Source organism: Salarias fasciatus, chromosome 23 (genome assembly GCF_902148845.1).
Source record: "Salarias fasciatus chromosome 23, fSalaFa1.1, whole genome shotgun sequence".
In the NCBI taxonomy this organism is placed as follows: domain Eukaryota; kingdom Metazoa; phylum Chordata; class Actinopteri; order Blenniiformes; family Blenniidae; genus Salarias; species Salarias fasciatus.
Window position 1 is genome coordinate 30,143,371 of NC_043766.1, and position 13,423 is coordinate 30,156,793.

General features: G+C 40.2%; 1 protein-coding gene across 1 annotated transcript in view; it reads left to right on the forward strand.

Moving 5' to 3' along the window:
• Nucleotides 1-13,423, forward strand: part of LOC115381578 (BMP/retinoic acid-inducible neural-specific protein 3-like) — a 77,047-nt gene that overhangs the window by 43,436 nt on the left and 20,188 nt on the right. Inside the window, exons 4-5 of the mRNA XM_030083063.1 lie at nt 4,126-4,316; nt 13,103-13,208. Coding sequence (XP_029938923.1) covers nt 4,126-4,316; nt 13,103-13,208 — 297 coding nt within the window. The remainder of the gene's footprint in view (nt 1-4,125; nt 4,317-13,102; nt 13,209-13,423) is intronic.

A 13,423-nucleotide genomic window follows, 5' to 3' on the forward strand; every position in this document is an offset into this window, starting at 1 on the left:
GCCTCTCTCTCTCGCCCTCTCGCCCTCTCTCCCTGTGTGGGTGTGTGTGTGTTTATCTGAAAAGGAAAACTGAAAAGCAACATAATTTATGCTATTTTACTTGATTTTAATTTGAAAATGGACCAGATTCTCTCGTATTTTCTGTTCCCGACTTCCTGTCTGGTGCGATCTGCTCTGTCCAGCTTTACAACTGGCAGTCCACGGCGCGCGAGGCTTGCAGAGAAAATAGAGAGGAGCGGAGCGCCCGCAGTCCACGGCGCGAGCCACTATGCGCGCGGCGTTTCCCCGCGCCTCCTGTATGAACCGTCAGATAGGTTAAGTGGGGCGCCGATCTCTAAGTCGGTGCTCGGCGCTTCTGTGCGCGGCGCCTCCTGTGTGAACCAGGCGGTTTGTCGCCCCCTGTCGGCTGGCCTGCCCAACTATGTGAAAGACTCCCTGTCTCTCAATGATAAAGAATCATTTAAAAAAAAATCCTGGATCCAGACAGTGATCTGGATCATCACCAAAATTTAATGGATTCTAAGTTAGCCCAAGACCCACCTTTCCACAAAGTTTCATTGTAATCCGTCCATTACTTTTTCCATAATGTTGCTAACAGCCCGACCAACCAACCAACCAACCAACCAACCAACAAACCAACCAACAAACCAACAGACAGACGTGATTACATAACCTCCTGGCGGAGGTAATCATTGTGATTGTGACTGGTGTCCATCATTGTATGTTTGGATATTACAGCACGAAACAAATAAATGTACTGTCATTAAATAATATCAAGGGTTCCAACATTAAGAAGCCACAAGATTTTAGAACAAAGGGTTTTGATTTCAGACAGATTCAGGCAAAGTGATTTCTTGTGGATTTAGAGGCCATTTGTCAGTTTTGCAAAGTGAAATTGCAACTGTTATGGGTGGACATTTTTTTAAATGGGATCAAAACCTGGAGGTGTTTGACATTGTTTTTAGCTGATTTGAATATCGCTGACTGCATTTGTTGAAAATACAAAGAAAAAGCCTTGATGACTGTGATGTACCTGTACACTTGATAGTGTGTTCCATGTCTGTCTGTTGCACCAACAGCATATAGAATAAGTTATAAAACGGTCTCATGCAGACTGCAGCAAAAAAAGAAGCAAATAATCTATAACCTCCTGGATTCCTCCTATTTCAACCAGTGCAGCTTTTACACTTTTTTTTTTTTTTATGGCAAGGCTTTATTGGCTGAGGAAACACACAGACCAATCTCATGGATATTAAGCACCCCACATGATGCCCCTCAGGAGGTAAATACAGCAACTTCACAGCCCAGACATATGAGTAAAGTCAGAATAAAGAAAATATTTTAGAAAATATATTAGGAAAAAAAGAATAATGCTAGAAGAGGAGAAGACAAAGAGAGAGATACAAATGACTGAACAGGTGAAAGGAACGCACTGCACCCTCCCGAATAGAAAAGTTGAAAATGAAAATAGAGCATTCATTAAAGAATTGACAGACTCATTTCTGTTTGTGCTGACTCAAAATCTTTCGTTTGTTCAGAAACAGTGGTGCTTATCGAAAGTGCCAACGCCAAACTCCAATATGAGAGGGAAATAAAGTGTTTAAGAAATATAACCTTTCAAATCTGAGGAGAGATCACATTAAATGAGTACCCAGCATGGCCTGTTCACCTGGATCCTGAGCCACACATTCACAAGGGAGACCTGCGGGGAGGGGGCTTGGCGCTACGCTTGCAGAGACTGAGCAGTATGCTGTTTTTTGATTAACCAAAAACCTCTGAAACTGCCTCAAACGCAGCTCACGATTCTCAAATTATATTTATTTCAGCAATGTCATCATGAGTTAGAAATCCCTGACTCAAGAGAAATGCTGCAAAAAATACTGAAGCAAAAGGATGCCTATCCCCACCAGCGTTCTTATCAGTTAAAATTTAATGTAGCAAGTAGGAAACAAAGGTGCAGTGCGTTCCCTCTTTGCCAGCCTCATAGTACACGTCAGTGTATATATTACAGTATAAGAGGGAATATTCCTTTTAAGGAATGACTTCCTTCGTAGATTATATATGCTTCAGTAAAGTACATAATTTGTGATGATAAAAGCTTTTAGACATTGTTCTCATAGCTGTTCCATATGGAAAACAGATGGGCATGGCACAATACACCAATTCACTCAGACTAACTGAATAACATGCTGCAACCAAATTATATGCTACTGGCAGCGCAGAAATTGGTCTTCAGAGATGTATGAATGCATGTAAAAGGCTGTGTACTGTACAACTGCCACTCCCACTTTTAATCCAAGTCACCCCATTCTGGGTTTTCTTACACTCTGATGAATGGACATGCACTAATGGTCCTCTTATGCAAGAAAAAGAAGGAGGAGGAGGAGGGCGAAGGAGGCCAAAAAAAAAAAAAAAAAAAAGAAAAAAGTAAAGAAAAGAAAACTAATTTAAGATGCCAAAGAGGCCCAGGCGAGTCTTGAAAAGCAGATCTGCTTTTACCGAGCAACACTTGTCAATTACTTCAGAGCAAACTCCTGGCTTTGAAAAGGTCGCTGTTGTGAGCGACTGCTTTCTATAGTGCAACCGTTGCAGCTGCCTGAGCTGATGCAGCCCCTCACGCTGGCTCCTGGCCAGCAGGTTGAGGTACGAAGAGAGGGGAATGAGGAGTTTGCCTTGGCTCTGTGCCAGAGATATGCCTCTGTGGTTCTGAATAGATTGCCTCTGTGTTCAGAAACATATGGACTTAATGAAATTAATAAATAGATTGTGATATTAGGAGGGTGCCCTTCAGCAGCCGAGTAAGAACGACAGTGGGCAGAAAAATGGCCCCCAAGCATTAACACTGCATTATGATGAGAAATATGATGTGCGGTGTCTTGGGAACTCTCGAGCAAAGAGAGACTGTGCCGCACCGTGGCCCCTGGACTTGAGAAGGGCTGATTGCTTTGATCAGTAGCTGCAGATAGAGAGTGACGTAGCTCATCCACACTGTGGTCAAGTGTCTTTATGCTTCAGAGGCGCTCGCATTTACTGCTGTTGTGCTCGTAAACACCTGGAAGTTTTATGCGCGTGTCCCTCCTGGAGGAGAACAGGTGGTTTGAAAAGCTGGCGGTGTTTAACTGTGGATTCATTGGGAAGCTAGATAATTAAATAAAGATAAAAGTGAAAAAGCATTGTGAGCTGTGTTCTGCTAGGGAAGACGGTGAAAGTCAAGAAAGTCTGAGTGGCTCTGTGATTGACAGCTGACTTGTGGGGGAGTGCAGTGTATAAACACCACTCAGCAAAAAAGCAAAACATTAATCATCAGCTTCTTGTTACTCTTCCAAAAGAGTGAGATTGGGCTTGAAAAATGTAAATCAACATGATTGGAGGGGTCAGAACAGCTTCATAACAAATATAGCTGTACCCACATGTATGAGTAGAAGAAACTATGCACTTTGTGACAATCAATAACGAAATTCTAAAACCAGTTCTAATTAAATTCACAAAAAACATGTTTTTGCACAATAATATCTTTTTTTAAATTACTACTGTAGTTTTTTTTTTTTTTTTAATTCTCATTTGTATTCTTTTGCTACTCTTTTATTATTGACCACTTGCTGCTGCAACAGTGCAAACTTACCTGTTATGGGAGAAATAAAGGACCATCGTGTCTCATCTTATATCATCAAGCTTGTGTCTCTTTCTCTCCTTTAAAATAATTTGGTCCATTTTTCTGCCTATGCATCAGTTGAAGCATGTCAGAGGGATCCCAGTGAAATGCATACCTAACATACAAACATACTTTTTTTTATATTTTTAAAAATATTGATGAAATAAAAGTATAATCACACTTTATTCTGTGCACTAGCAGAAGTGTATCTACAAATCTCCCATTTGCACTTAAGTTTCCCCTGAGAAAGTAGAAAGTAGTGAGCTCTCCTCACAATGCCTCTGAGGAATTTATTGAGTAAACATTTTATTTTTTAGACTTTGCAGCTTGACCCTGACCACACAATTTCGATTGAAAATATTTTTATTCTGTTCTCACCCCCTCAACAATGAAACTCAATTCCCACTCTTGTAACAAATGTGTGTTTTTTTTTTTGTTTGTTTTTTGTTTGTTTTTTTAAATTCTCTGTGCAGGAGAAGAGGCCTTAACAATATTTGTGGACAAGAGGAAACTGAGTAAGAAAACAGAGGTGAGCGACTACTCGGGTAACTCCTCCACTGTGACTCTGGAAGCTCTGCACCAGCTGGCTGCCTCCTACTTCATCGACAGGGAGAGCACTCTGCGGAAGCTACACCACATCCAGATTGCCTCCACTGCCATCAAGGTAATAACACATTTGCATTTTTCTTTTTCTTTTTTTTTTTCTTTTTTTTTTTTTTTGCTGAGATCTTACAGCACTTTCAAATGTAGTGATATTAGAGATTCAATCTACTTTGATCTTTGGGTCTATCATCAATCACATCAAGCTCATTACACTCAACAATAAACTGAATTTCTCAGATGGCTTGAAACTGAAACGGGAGTCATCTCTTTCTGTCTTCCCTCAGTCGTCAACTTTCACACTCCACTGGCAGCCTAGTATTCTTTCTGTACACCATACAAATACCAAATGTGCTTCTACGAGATTTTGCTGATTATTACAGAAGGTGCAGGAAAATGTACCACTGGAGACAGCTGACTCGCAGCTTACAAGGGAAATTAGGCTCTTTTTACCTGACATTTCAAGTGAAAATGCATCGTTTTTACAATTCTTTCTGGAAGTTTTGCATTTCCACAACATTTTGAATATGATGTAGTTAGCATGTCAGGCTAGAAATTAGAGTTTTTGAAATTAAACCACACACACTATATAGTATAAACATTAACAATGAGAGAAACAGACATTTGCATAGACATCTGATAGAGTTGGATTGCTATTATGAGTGACTGTCAACTCTAAAACTACCAAGTCTCAGGAGAATCTGGACCAGGAGTGGAGGAAAACATTGTTCTTAATGTTCTTCTACTGAGCATGTGCAAAAGAAATACAGTATTCACTATGGCCATGGTGTGCAGGTGCATTAGCAGCTATGTGAAAGACTTGAATTTTCTTCAGTTTCCACAGAGACAGAGTTGAAGCGTTTCCAAAAACGTTCACTTTGGGTACCGTTTCCAAAAAGCTATGTTTTCCGTGGCTCTGAGCACCATTGTCTTGTAATTGGACATCCAAAAAAAAAAGTCTCAGTTTTCTATTCATACGTGAAAACATTTTTGCTCACATAAAAGCAATTGAACTTGTTATATAGCCCTTGATAAATTTTGTTTGACCTCTGTCCAGTCACCTATCTCATTGGCACTGGTATCTAATTATCAAGAGCGACCTATGAGCGGCATTTCAAAGACACCATTTGCCATCAGACCCTTCATGATAACGGCATACACTGCTTCAAGCAGCCTGGATTCACAGATGCATGACCCTGTGCTGCTTATGTGTTGTCCTCTCTTTTTGTTGTAAATCATTTAACTTGTTTAAATGGAATATTCCAGCATAAGCTTTGAGAAAATAGAGCCAAGGTGTCTCACTTGTTTCATTTGAGGTACCAAATGCAGTGAGATTGATAAGAGTATATTATCACATATATATATATGACACCAGGCTAATCTGTATTGTTCGTTTTATTGGACCCTCACATTGGACTGATTCAGTCCACAGAGGAGACCAATAGAAAATCAAAATAAAACAACAGTACCCATGAAAGTCAAGCATATATAGAATACATTTCAAAGTTCTTTTAGTCCTTGACATTTATATCATAGGAAACTGAGAAAAAAGTACAGTGTAATCGATGAAGAAAAATATCATGCAAAATCTAGAAACCACCAAAGTGTAAGTAATGTACCTTTAGAAAATCACATACCTTGAACCTTGAATACTTCTGCATTGAAGCAATCTTAGAATCAAATCTCTTTATGAAAAGCTAAGTAGTGCTGAATTCTTATCCCACCATTCCAGATTTCAGCATGGCGCATGTGATTGTGGTTGTAGGTGCAATTTTTATTGTGACCAATTTCCTTGTTAAATTACCACCGATGGAAATAAGGTAGAATATTACCCTTTTTATCTGCCTTCCTGGGATGAGATATGATCTGCAGCTGCCGTAAGCAGACCCAGTCTGGAGGAAGCTCCGTGATGAGCACATATGGTGAGGGGAAGATAAATGAGTCTTGTGAAACATGGCTGGTGACAGGCTTCTGCCTCCGGTTGTCACCTTCAGGTAGCATGGGGTTAATAGGGTGACGGAGGGGAGGATGACCCTCCTTTTCTGTCTTTTTCATTTCTGGTAGACGGCTTGTGAAGTGCGGCTTTCTGTGCTGTAGTATAGCATGAATCAGACTCGCTGTACTTATTTCAAAGCGCTGTCCTCACATTACATTGTGTTCAGAGTGGATTGAGCATTTTTTTCTTTTCTTTTTTTTATACAGCTAAAGGTGGACACATCTGAGCCGTGGAGGCAGCTGCTTTTGTCTGGTTCATTTCTTGGGAATTAGTTTTTTTTTTCTTTTTATTATTATTATTTTTTCCTCCTAGAGAGAGGAAGAGAAGACAAGTGAGTGTGCTTTCATGGTCCAAAGGTAGTCATCAGGCGTAACTGACAGGTGGGAAGTGGGAAGAGAGGAGACACTCTCTCCCATCAGGGGTGGAAAGAGAGTCAAAGGCGCAACAGATTCCCCCACACATGTGCTTCATTTCTGCAGGGCGTTGACCCAAACCGCAGCAGAAGGGATACAACTAAGCACTTCTTTGCATGAATTCGAAATTGAAAAGTTTAAAAAAAACGAATGAAATGTGGGCTGGTGAGTCAATGTCCATCCTCCCCCACTGTCTCCATGCAAAGAGGAAATTGAAGCTCATTTTGGAAGGAAAGCGTGTTACTCATACTTTCTGGAATAAGTCATGGCACTGAGTGCAGTCTGTGATTGGACCAGATTGTTTGAACAATGAGTAATGACTCCAGTTGTTGGGGAGTGAACAGGAGCATTTTCTGTTACAATTTTAGAATTTCCTAGACTGAATCGATGGCGATATCCCCACCTGACACAGCCCACATTTGCCAGTGTGTCTACACACAGTGAAGAACAAGACGACAGGCTTGAACGAGGAAACAGCAGGATCTTCTGGTTTCATTTTTTTTTCTTCTCCCATGGGCAGTTTCTTGATTTATTTTCAATCTCATTACAACAGAAACAGACTTTTTTTTAACCATACATAATCATAAAGCTGAATCAATTATTGTCTAGTAATCTTTATTTGTGCTGTGTAGTTCTGTCATGCCGATATCAAACAGAGAAATAAAGTAATATAGAGCTGCTAACAGAAAAACGGGCATATTGTAAACACACATTACTGGAACACTCATAAGCAATGTGGGAGACTTGAGGCTGCTTTCAAGGTTTTTTTGTGTATTTTTTTGTTTCTACAGCACATTTCTGTTGCCCTTAGTCCTGCTCCCAGTTGTGAGAACCATTTTGCCAAACAAACTGATAAGCAGACTTTTACAAGCACTAAATTTGTTCCTGGCATAGAAAATACAGTCTAAAGTAGGAGTTTTTTTTTTTTTTTTTTTTTTTTTGTTTTTTTTTGTTTAAGGAGTGAAAAAGAGAAAACCAAAGTCAAAATGAGGTGGAATGGAGGACTTTTTGTGACCAGCCTTGTCACGGTAACTGATGAACCCACTTGGATTTAGACATTCAAACACTTTTAGGTACCTCCTGTACCAGGACAAATGAGAGCATATATATGCATACTGGACTTGCCTATCCATCCATCCAGCCATCCATTCATCCATCCATCCATCCATCCATCCATCCATCCATCCATCCATCCATCCAACCAGTAGTTCTCTATACCTTTTTTATTGTTCTGTTCTGTAGTTCTGTTTAAGAGCCTTTCATTGTCAAAACAGTGTTGCTCTTAGAACAGGAAGGGACTGGGATTCCACTCTGTTGCTGTCTTTATTTGGGGGGGGGGGGGGGGGGGGGGGGCACCAGGAAAAGAATGCAGACAAGTTCAGACAGGGACAGGGAGGGACACAGGTCCCTAAACCCTGACACAAGAGCCACCAAGTTAAGAACAGTCAGGCCCAGAGCTCCTAGGCCTGCAGGCCAGTGCCCTTCCCAGACCCGTAAGGTAATCAGAACCAGAATCACAATGTCTTCATTGTCATTATATATTAAAACAAAGACACTGAAGTGCAATCCTTGAAGTGCAGAATAAACAGAACAAAATATAACACTCAACATGTAAATGAGAGATAAAAAGTCATCATCCAATGGAAGCCATCAGCACTATAGGCCCTTAATGACGTCCAGATTTTAGCGCACAAATGACCTTAGCAAAAAAAGCTGTTTCTGAGTCTGTTTGTTTTTGTTTTCAGTGCCCGCCACACACACATTTAGTCCCACCAACAACACCCCAACTGTCCCTATCACATGTTTCCACCCTTACCACAACTGGGAAGGCATTCCAGCCCTGCACAGTCTACTGTATCTGTGGACCATCAAGGTGTAGGGAACACAACAAGAGACAGCACAAACATGGGTTCGTACTGTCTGTCAAAGCTCCTTAAATACACAGTTTCACAAACATACAGTTCATTGAATGGACTTTTACCATATCCCTCCACCCCAAAACTCAAGATCACAGATCACAAAAACCTGGGTTTGGATGTGGGATGCTGGGATGCCAAGGACATCACTAGGTATCTGAACATGAACTTCACAAATTCTTAAAGGCATAAAAAACAATTCTATCAATGCGTTAGTTATGTGTACACGCATAAAATGACAGTAGGACACTCACATCTTTAATGTACTCCAAGTGGGATTATTACATATATTTACAAAAGAAAAAACATTCTAATGTGCTTTTATAATGGAAAGGTCAGTCTGGCATATCAGACAACTCAGTTGTTGCCAGTTTTATCTGAGGTAAAATTTGTCGCATGAACAGATTTAAAGCTGATTATAACTGCAGTTTGCCTACTCAACAGTGACTAGTCACCACCTTCCAAGCTCATTTGGTAGCCATGAAAAAAATAAGAAAATAAGTTAGAAAAGTTAGAATAAAATGTTCTTTCATGTATAATTTTAGTACGCCTTTAACACACACACACACACACACACACACACACACACACACACACACACACACACACACCATTATCCCCATGTAGTTTTAATGTTTTTAATGAATGATGAATGCACAAACGAAAACATACCATATTCATTGAATGGTCAAAGTGCCACTAACACAAGTCGATACACTTCATTTCTTTTTTTTAACAGCAATATAATATAACCATGTTTATTCTTTGCTCATGATTTTCTGTCTAACTGAGCACATTGGGGATATATCATTTGTATTGTACAACCTGGACCATAACATTGTCATTATGAATGAAAATACAAAGCAAGTCTTCCACAGTATCAAAGCTTTAGCATCTACGCCTCATACAGTCATATGCTGAGATACAGGTGGCCAATAATGTCCTATTAAGTATTTTTAATATACCACAATGTATCTACAGTGAATAGCAGCTGCTCTGCAAAGCGGAAATTGAATGCTCTGCTCATCAGTCATTGTTTTGCCATATGGCATATCATGTGGAATATCAAATAATTCCTTATATGGATACAATATTCATGTGGTTCGAAACCTTGGGTTGTATCTCATTTCCCTCACATTCATATCAGCATTAAAATCCCCCATAAGGGAAACAAGGGATTTATAATGCGATGTAAATGTTATAGCGGGAGAGTTTCACTGAAATTATCCTCATTTCCCTTTTTCCATCAACGGAGGATATTTATTCTTCCTCTCAATCCTCTCCTCTGGATTAGACTTTTGATTAAAGAGGCCCATACTGAGTGTTCACTCCCCTGCAGCACAGGGTTCATACGAGCTCTCGAGCCCTTTAGCCCTCGATGATGGTGTTACTGATCGACTGACCCTCATTGTCTCGCCTCATCCATCTGTCACTTTGCACCAACTGTCCTCTGACAAGCCTGACCAGGACAAATCGCTGAACAAAATATGGTGTGCCGCAACCACAAAGGGAGAAAAATGAGGACAACTCAGGTGCTCCCTGCTATGTCACAGCAAGAAAAAGGAGGGCCCAGAAATAAGATCTCGTTTTGCAAATGAAGTGAAAAAGATGCTTTGTTGGAGCTGCTTTGTGGCAAAGGTCAGTCGAAACATCTTCAATCAGTTGCAAAACAATACAGAGAGAGAGAGAAAAAAAACTTAAAAAAAAGAGTTGAAGCCAAAACTCCCTTACAAAACCAGGATGAACACACAATGTTTTCTTTTCTTCCCATTCACAAGTGCAATCGATAAGGTAGACATCCCCTTTAAAAGAAAGATCAACCACAAAATTATATCCATCTGCCTGATATTGTGCAGGTTCTTCTTTTGCTGCCAAAAGGGCCTTTTGGGGCATGGACTCCCTCAGAACTCTGATGGTCTGCTGTGGTATTTGGCACCAAGATGTTAGCAGCAGATCAATTGAAGCTTGCAAGTGGTGATGTGGGTTTTCATGGATCGGATTTTGTACAGCACATCGCGCTCGGTGCTCGATTGGAGTAAGATCTGAGTAATGTGGAGGCCAGGTTGACTCTTCAAAGCAGTTGTTTTGTTCATTGACCCATTCCTGAACCAGCATTGCTTTGTGTCAGAGCGTATCATCCTGCTGAAAGAGCCCACTAGCATATGGGAAAGGGTTTACATGGTCTGTAGCAATGCTTATGTAGGCGTTACACATCAAAGTAACATCCGCACGGATGCCAAGACACAAACTTCCCCCGTAGAATATTGACCAATGCATCATGCCACTTCCTCTGACTAGTCTTCTTCACACAGTGCACACTATGTATTTTACAGTGAGCAACACACACTCACACACACACTCACACAACTGGCCATCTACAAGACTTGTAGGGACTTTCTTAAAGGGATACTTCAACATTTTGGGCAAATTGGCCCATTTAGCGCAATTCCTTAGTCATTTCGAACAGCATGCTTACTTTTTTTGTGAGGGCGAGCTGTTGTTTATTCTGTGGTGAGTCGAGGAGGGCTTCGTAGCGGACATAATGGAAGTGGGTGGTATTTTTGCTTCCCCTCGTCAAACTCATCAAATACACAATCCATCAACTCCAAAACACTTTGGTGGACACGTTATAATCTGCACATTCACTACGCTGTGAAATATTAATGCAAAATTACGAGATTGAGTCGTTTTTGCGAAGATTGCTAAGACGGAACTACTTACTAAACATGGCGTCTGGGCGTAGTGATTTCAAAAGAAAAAGTAGTTCCCAGTGTTTGCTTCAATGTCGTAACGCTACAATATTATTTGTTGGTGTTCCACAGCGTAGTGAATGTGCGGATTATAACGTGTCCACCAAAGTGTTTTGGGGTTGTTGGGTTGTGTATTTGATGAGTTTGACAAGGGGAAGCAAAAATACCACCCACTTCCATTGTGTCAGCTGCAAAGCCCTCCTCGACTCACTACACAATAAACAACAGCTCGCCCTCATAAAAAAAGTAAGCATGCTGTTCGAAATGACTGAGGAATTGCGCTAAATGGGCCAATTTGCCAAAATGTTGAAGTATCCCTTTAATGGCTAAATGACTTGAGTTCTTCTTTCAAAAGCTTGGGGCTGATGATGGCTTGTGACTGTGAATCTGTGAGCAAAGTCCTCAACCCCTGTATGCTCCTCATGCTCTTTAGAAATGGGCAAAATTCAAAGGACAAATTTCACAGCACCATGAAGACATTTGAATCCAATTGCAATTTATTTGGGGAAAAAAATTGATTTATCAGCCCATTGCACTGTCTTGAAATGTTACCTGGTCTGGTTTTGGTGCTCAGGTATCCATTGTTGGGACTTACGGCAGTAAAAAGGAGTCAGCATGTACAGCTTGACTACTTTTATGTCTGTTTAGTTCAGAATGAAAATGAAATCTTTAAAAAGATTAAAAGTTACCTTTTTGTAAACACCTAGTTCCGAATGAAAATGACCGTTCAGAATTAAACTTAGTCCGAAGCAAGTGATTTATTTTGATTTTAAAGCTGAATTGAATTCTTTGATTACCTCATTCCACTTTAAATTAATTATTGTCGTTATGTGAATGCTTGTTCCCTTGTCCTGTCGCGGTGATGCGCATATTCCAGGATGGCTGCCCAAAGCAAGCGTTGGACTCAAGCCGAGACGATTTATTGAATAGGAGCCTTAGAAGAAATGGATATAATGAGAAAAGTGGATGGACAAAAGCGTAAAAATGTGTACCTTCTTTACGACTGTGGTATCCAAGTTAATTGAGAAAGAAAGAAAGAAAGAAAATAAGCAGGAACTGCAGGTTGTTTTGTTGCAGGAGATTTAAATACTGTACATTTGCCCTCTGTCCGACAGAAAAGTTTCCAATTGCCAGATTTTAAATGGAATTGAATAAAGGCGATCAAATGTGTTATCCATGTAAGCTTCAGTTCAGAATCACTATTCCCATGTAAGCACGAAGGAGAATAATTTATTTCAAATTATTTATTTCTGAATAGTTAATTCCAAATTTAAAACCCAAAAAAAAACTCATGTAGCTTTGACCACTGTATTATTGTCTGTATTACCAACAGTTTGAGCTCCTTTGGACTGGACCTCTAGCCCAGTACATCAGGGAGCCGTCGCTGGTCATAAGCTGTTCATGGGGTTCATGAGAGTTTTATGTCTTGGAACAGATTTGATGGATATTAACCACTGGAGGTGTGACCCAGTTTTCCTGCAGTCACACTTTTTTTCTGCTTCAACAAGTAAACTTTTTGAACAAAACATTCACTCTCTGACTAATATGTACTATACCTACTAAAATGTGCCATACTAAAGAGATAATCTGTGCTACTGACTGTGGCTGTGAGTGGTCATAACTAAACAGCTGATTGGTGTGTAGCACAAGACACTTGTATCACATTTTAAGAAGTACTTCTTGTGAAAAGAGGACTAATTTAACACTTGCACGTTCCCTAAAATTAATACAGAGGGAAATTTCTAAATGTGCTTTTTCTTTTTGTTGTTGTGCAGGTGACAGAGACCCGCACAGGTCCTCTTGGATGCAGCAATTACGATAACCTCGACTCTGTCAGCTCTGTGCTGGTTCAAAGCCCTGAAAACAAAGTTCAGCTGCAAGGTTTGTGTCTTTTTCTTTTCACTTCTTTTGACAGTTTTAGAACTTTCTTTTTGGAGGATCAAGCCTTTCCCTGAAAAGTTTAAGCACATCAAGTAAACAGCAGTAACTCTTTGGAATACAAATATACAGATTTATAGATTTTATTAAGTAATTTATAAGCTCAGTCACTGCTATGTTGCCACTACACTTTCACTGTCACTCCCCAAGTTCACACT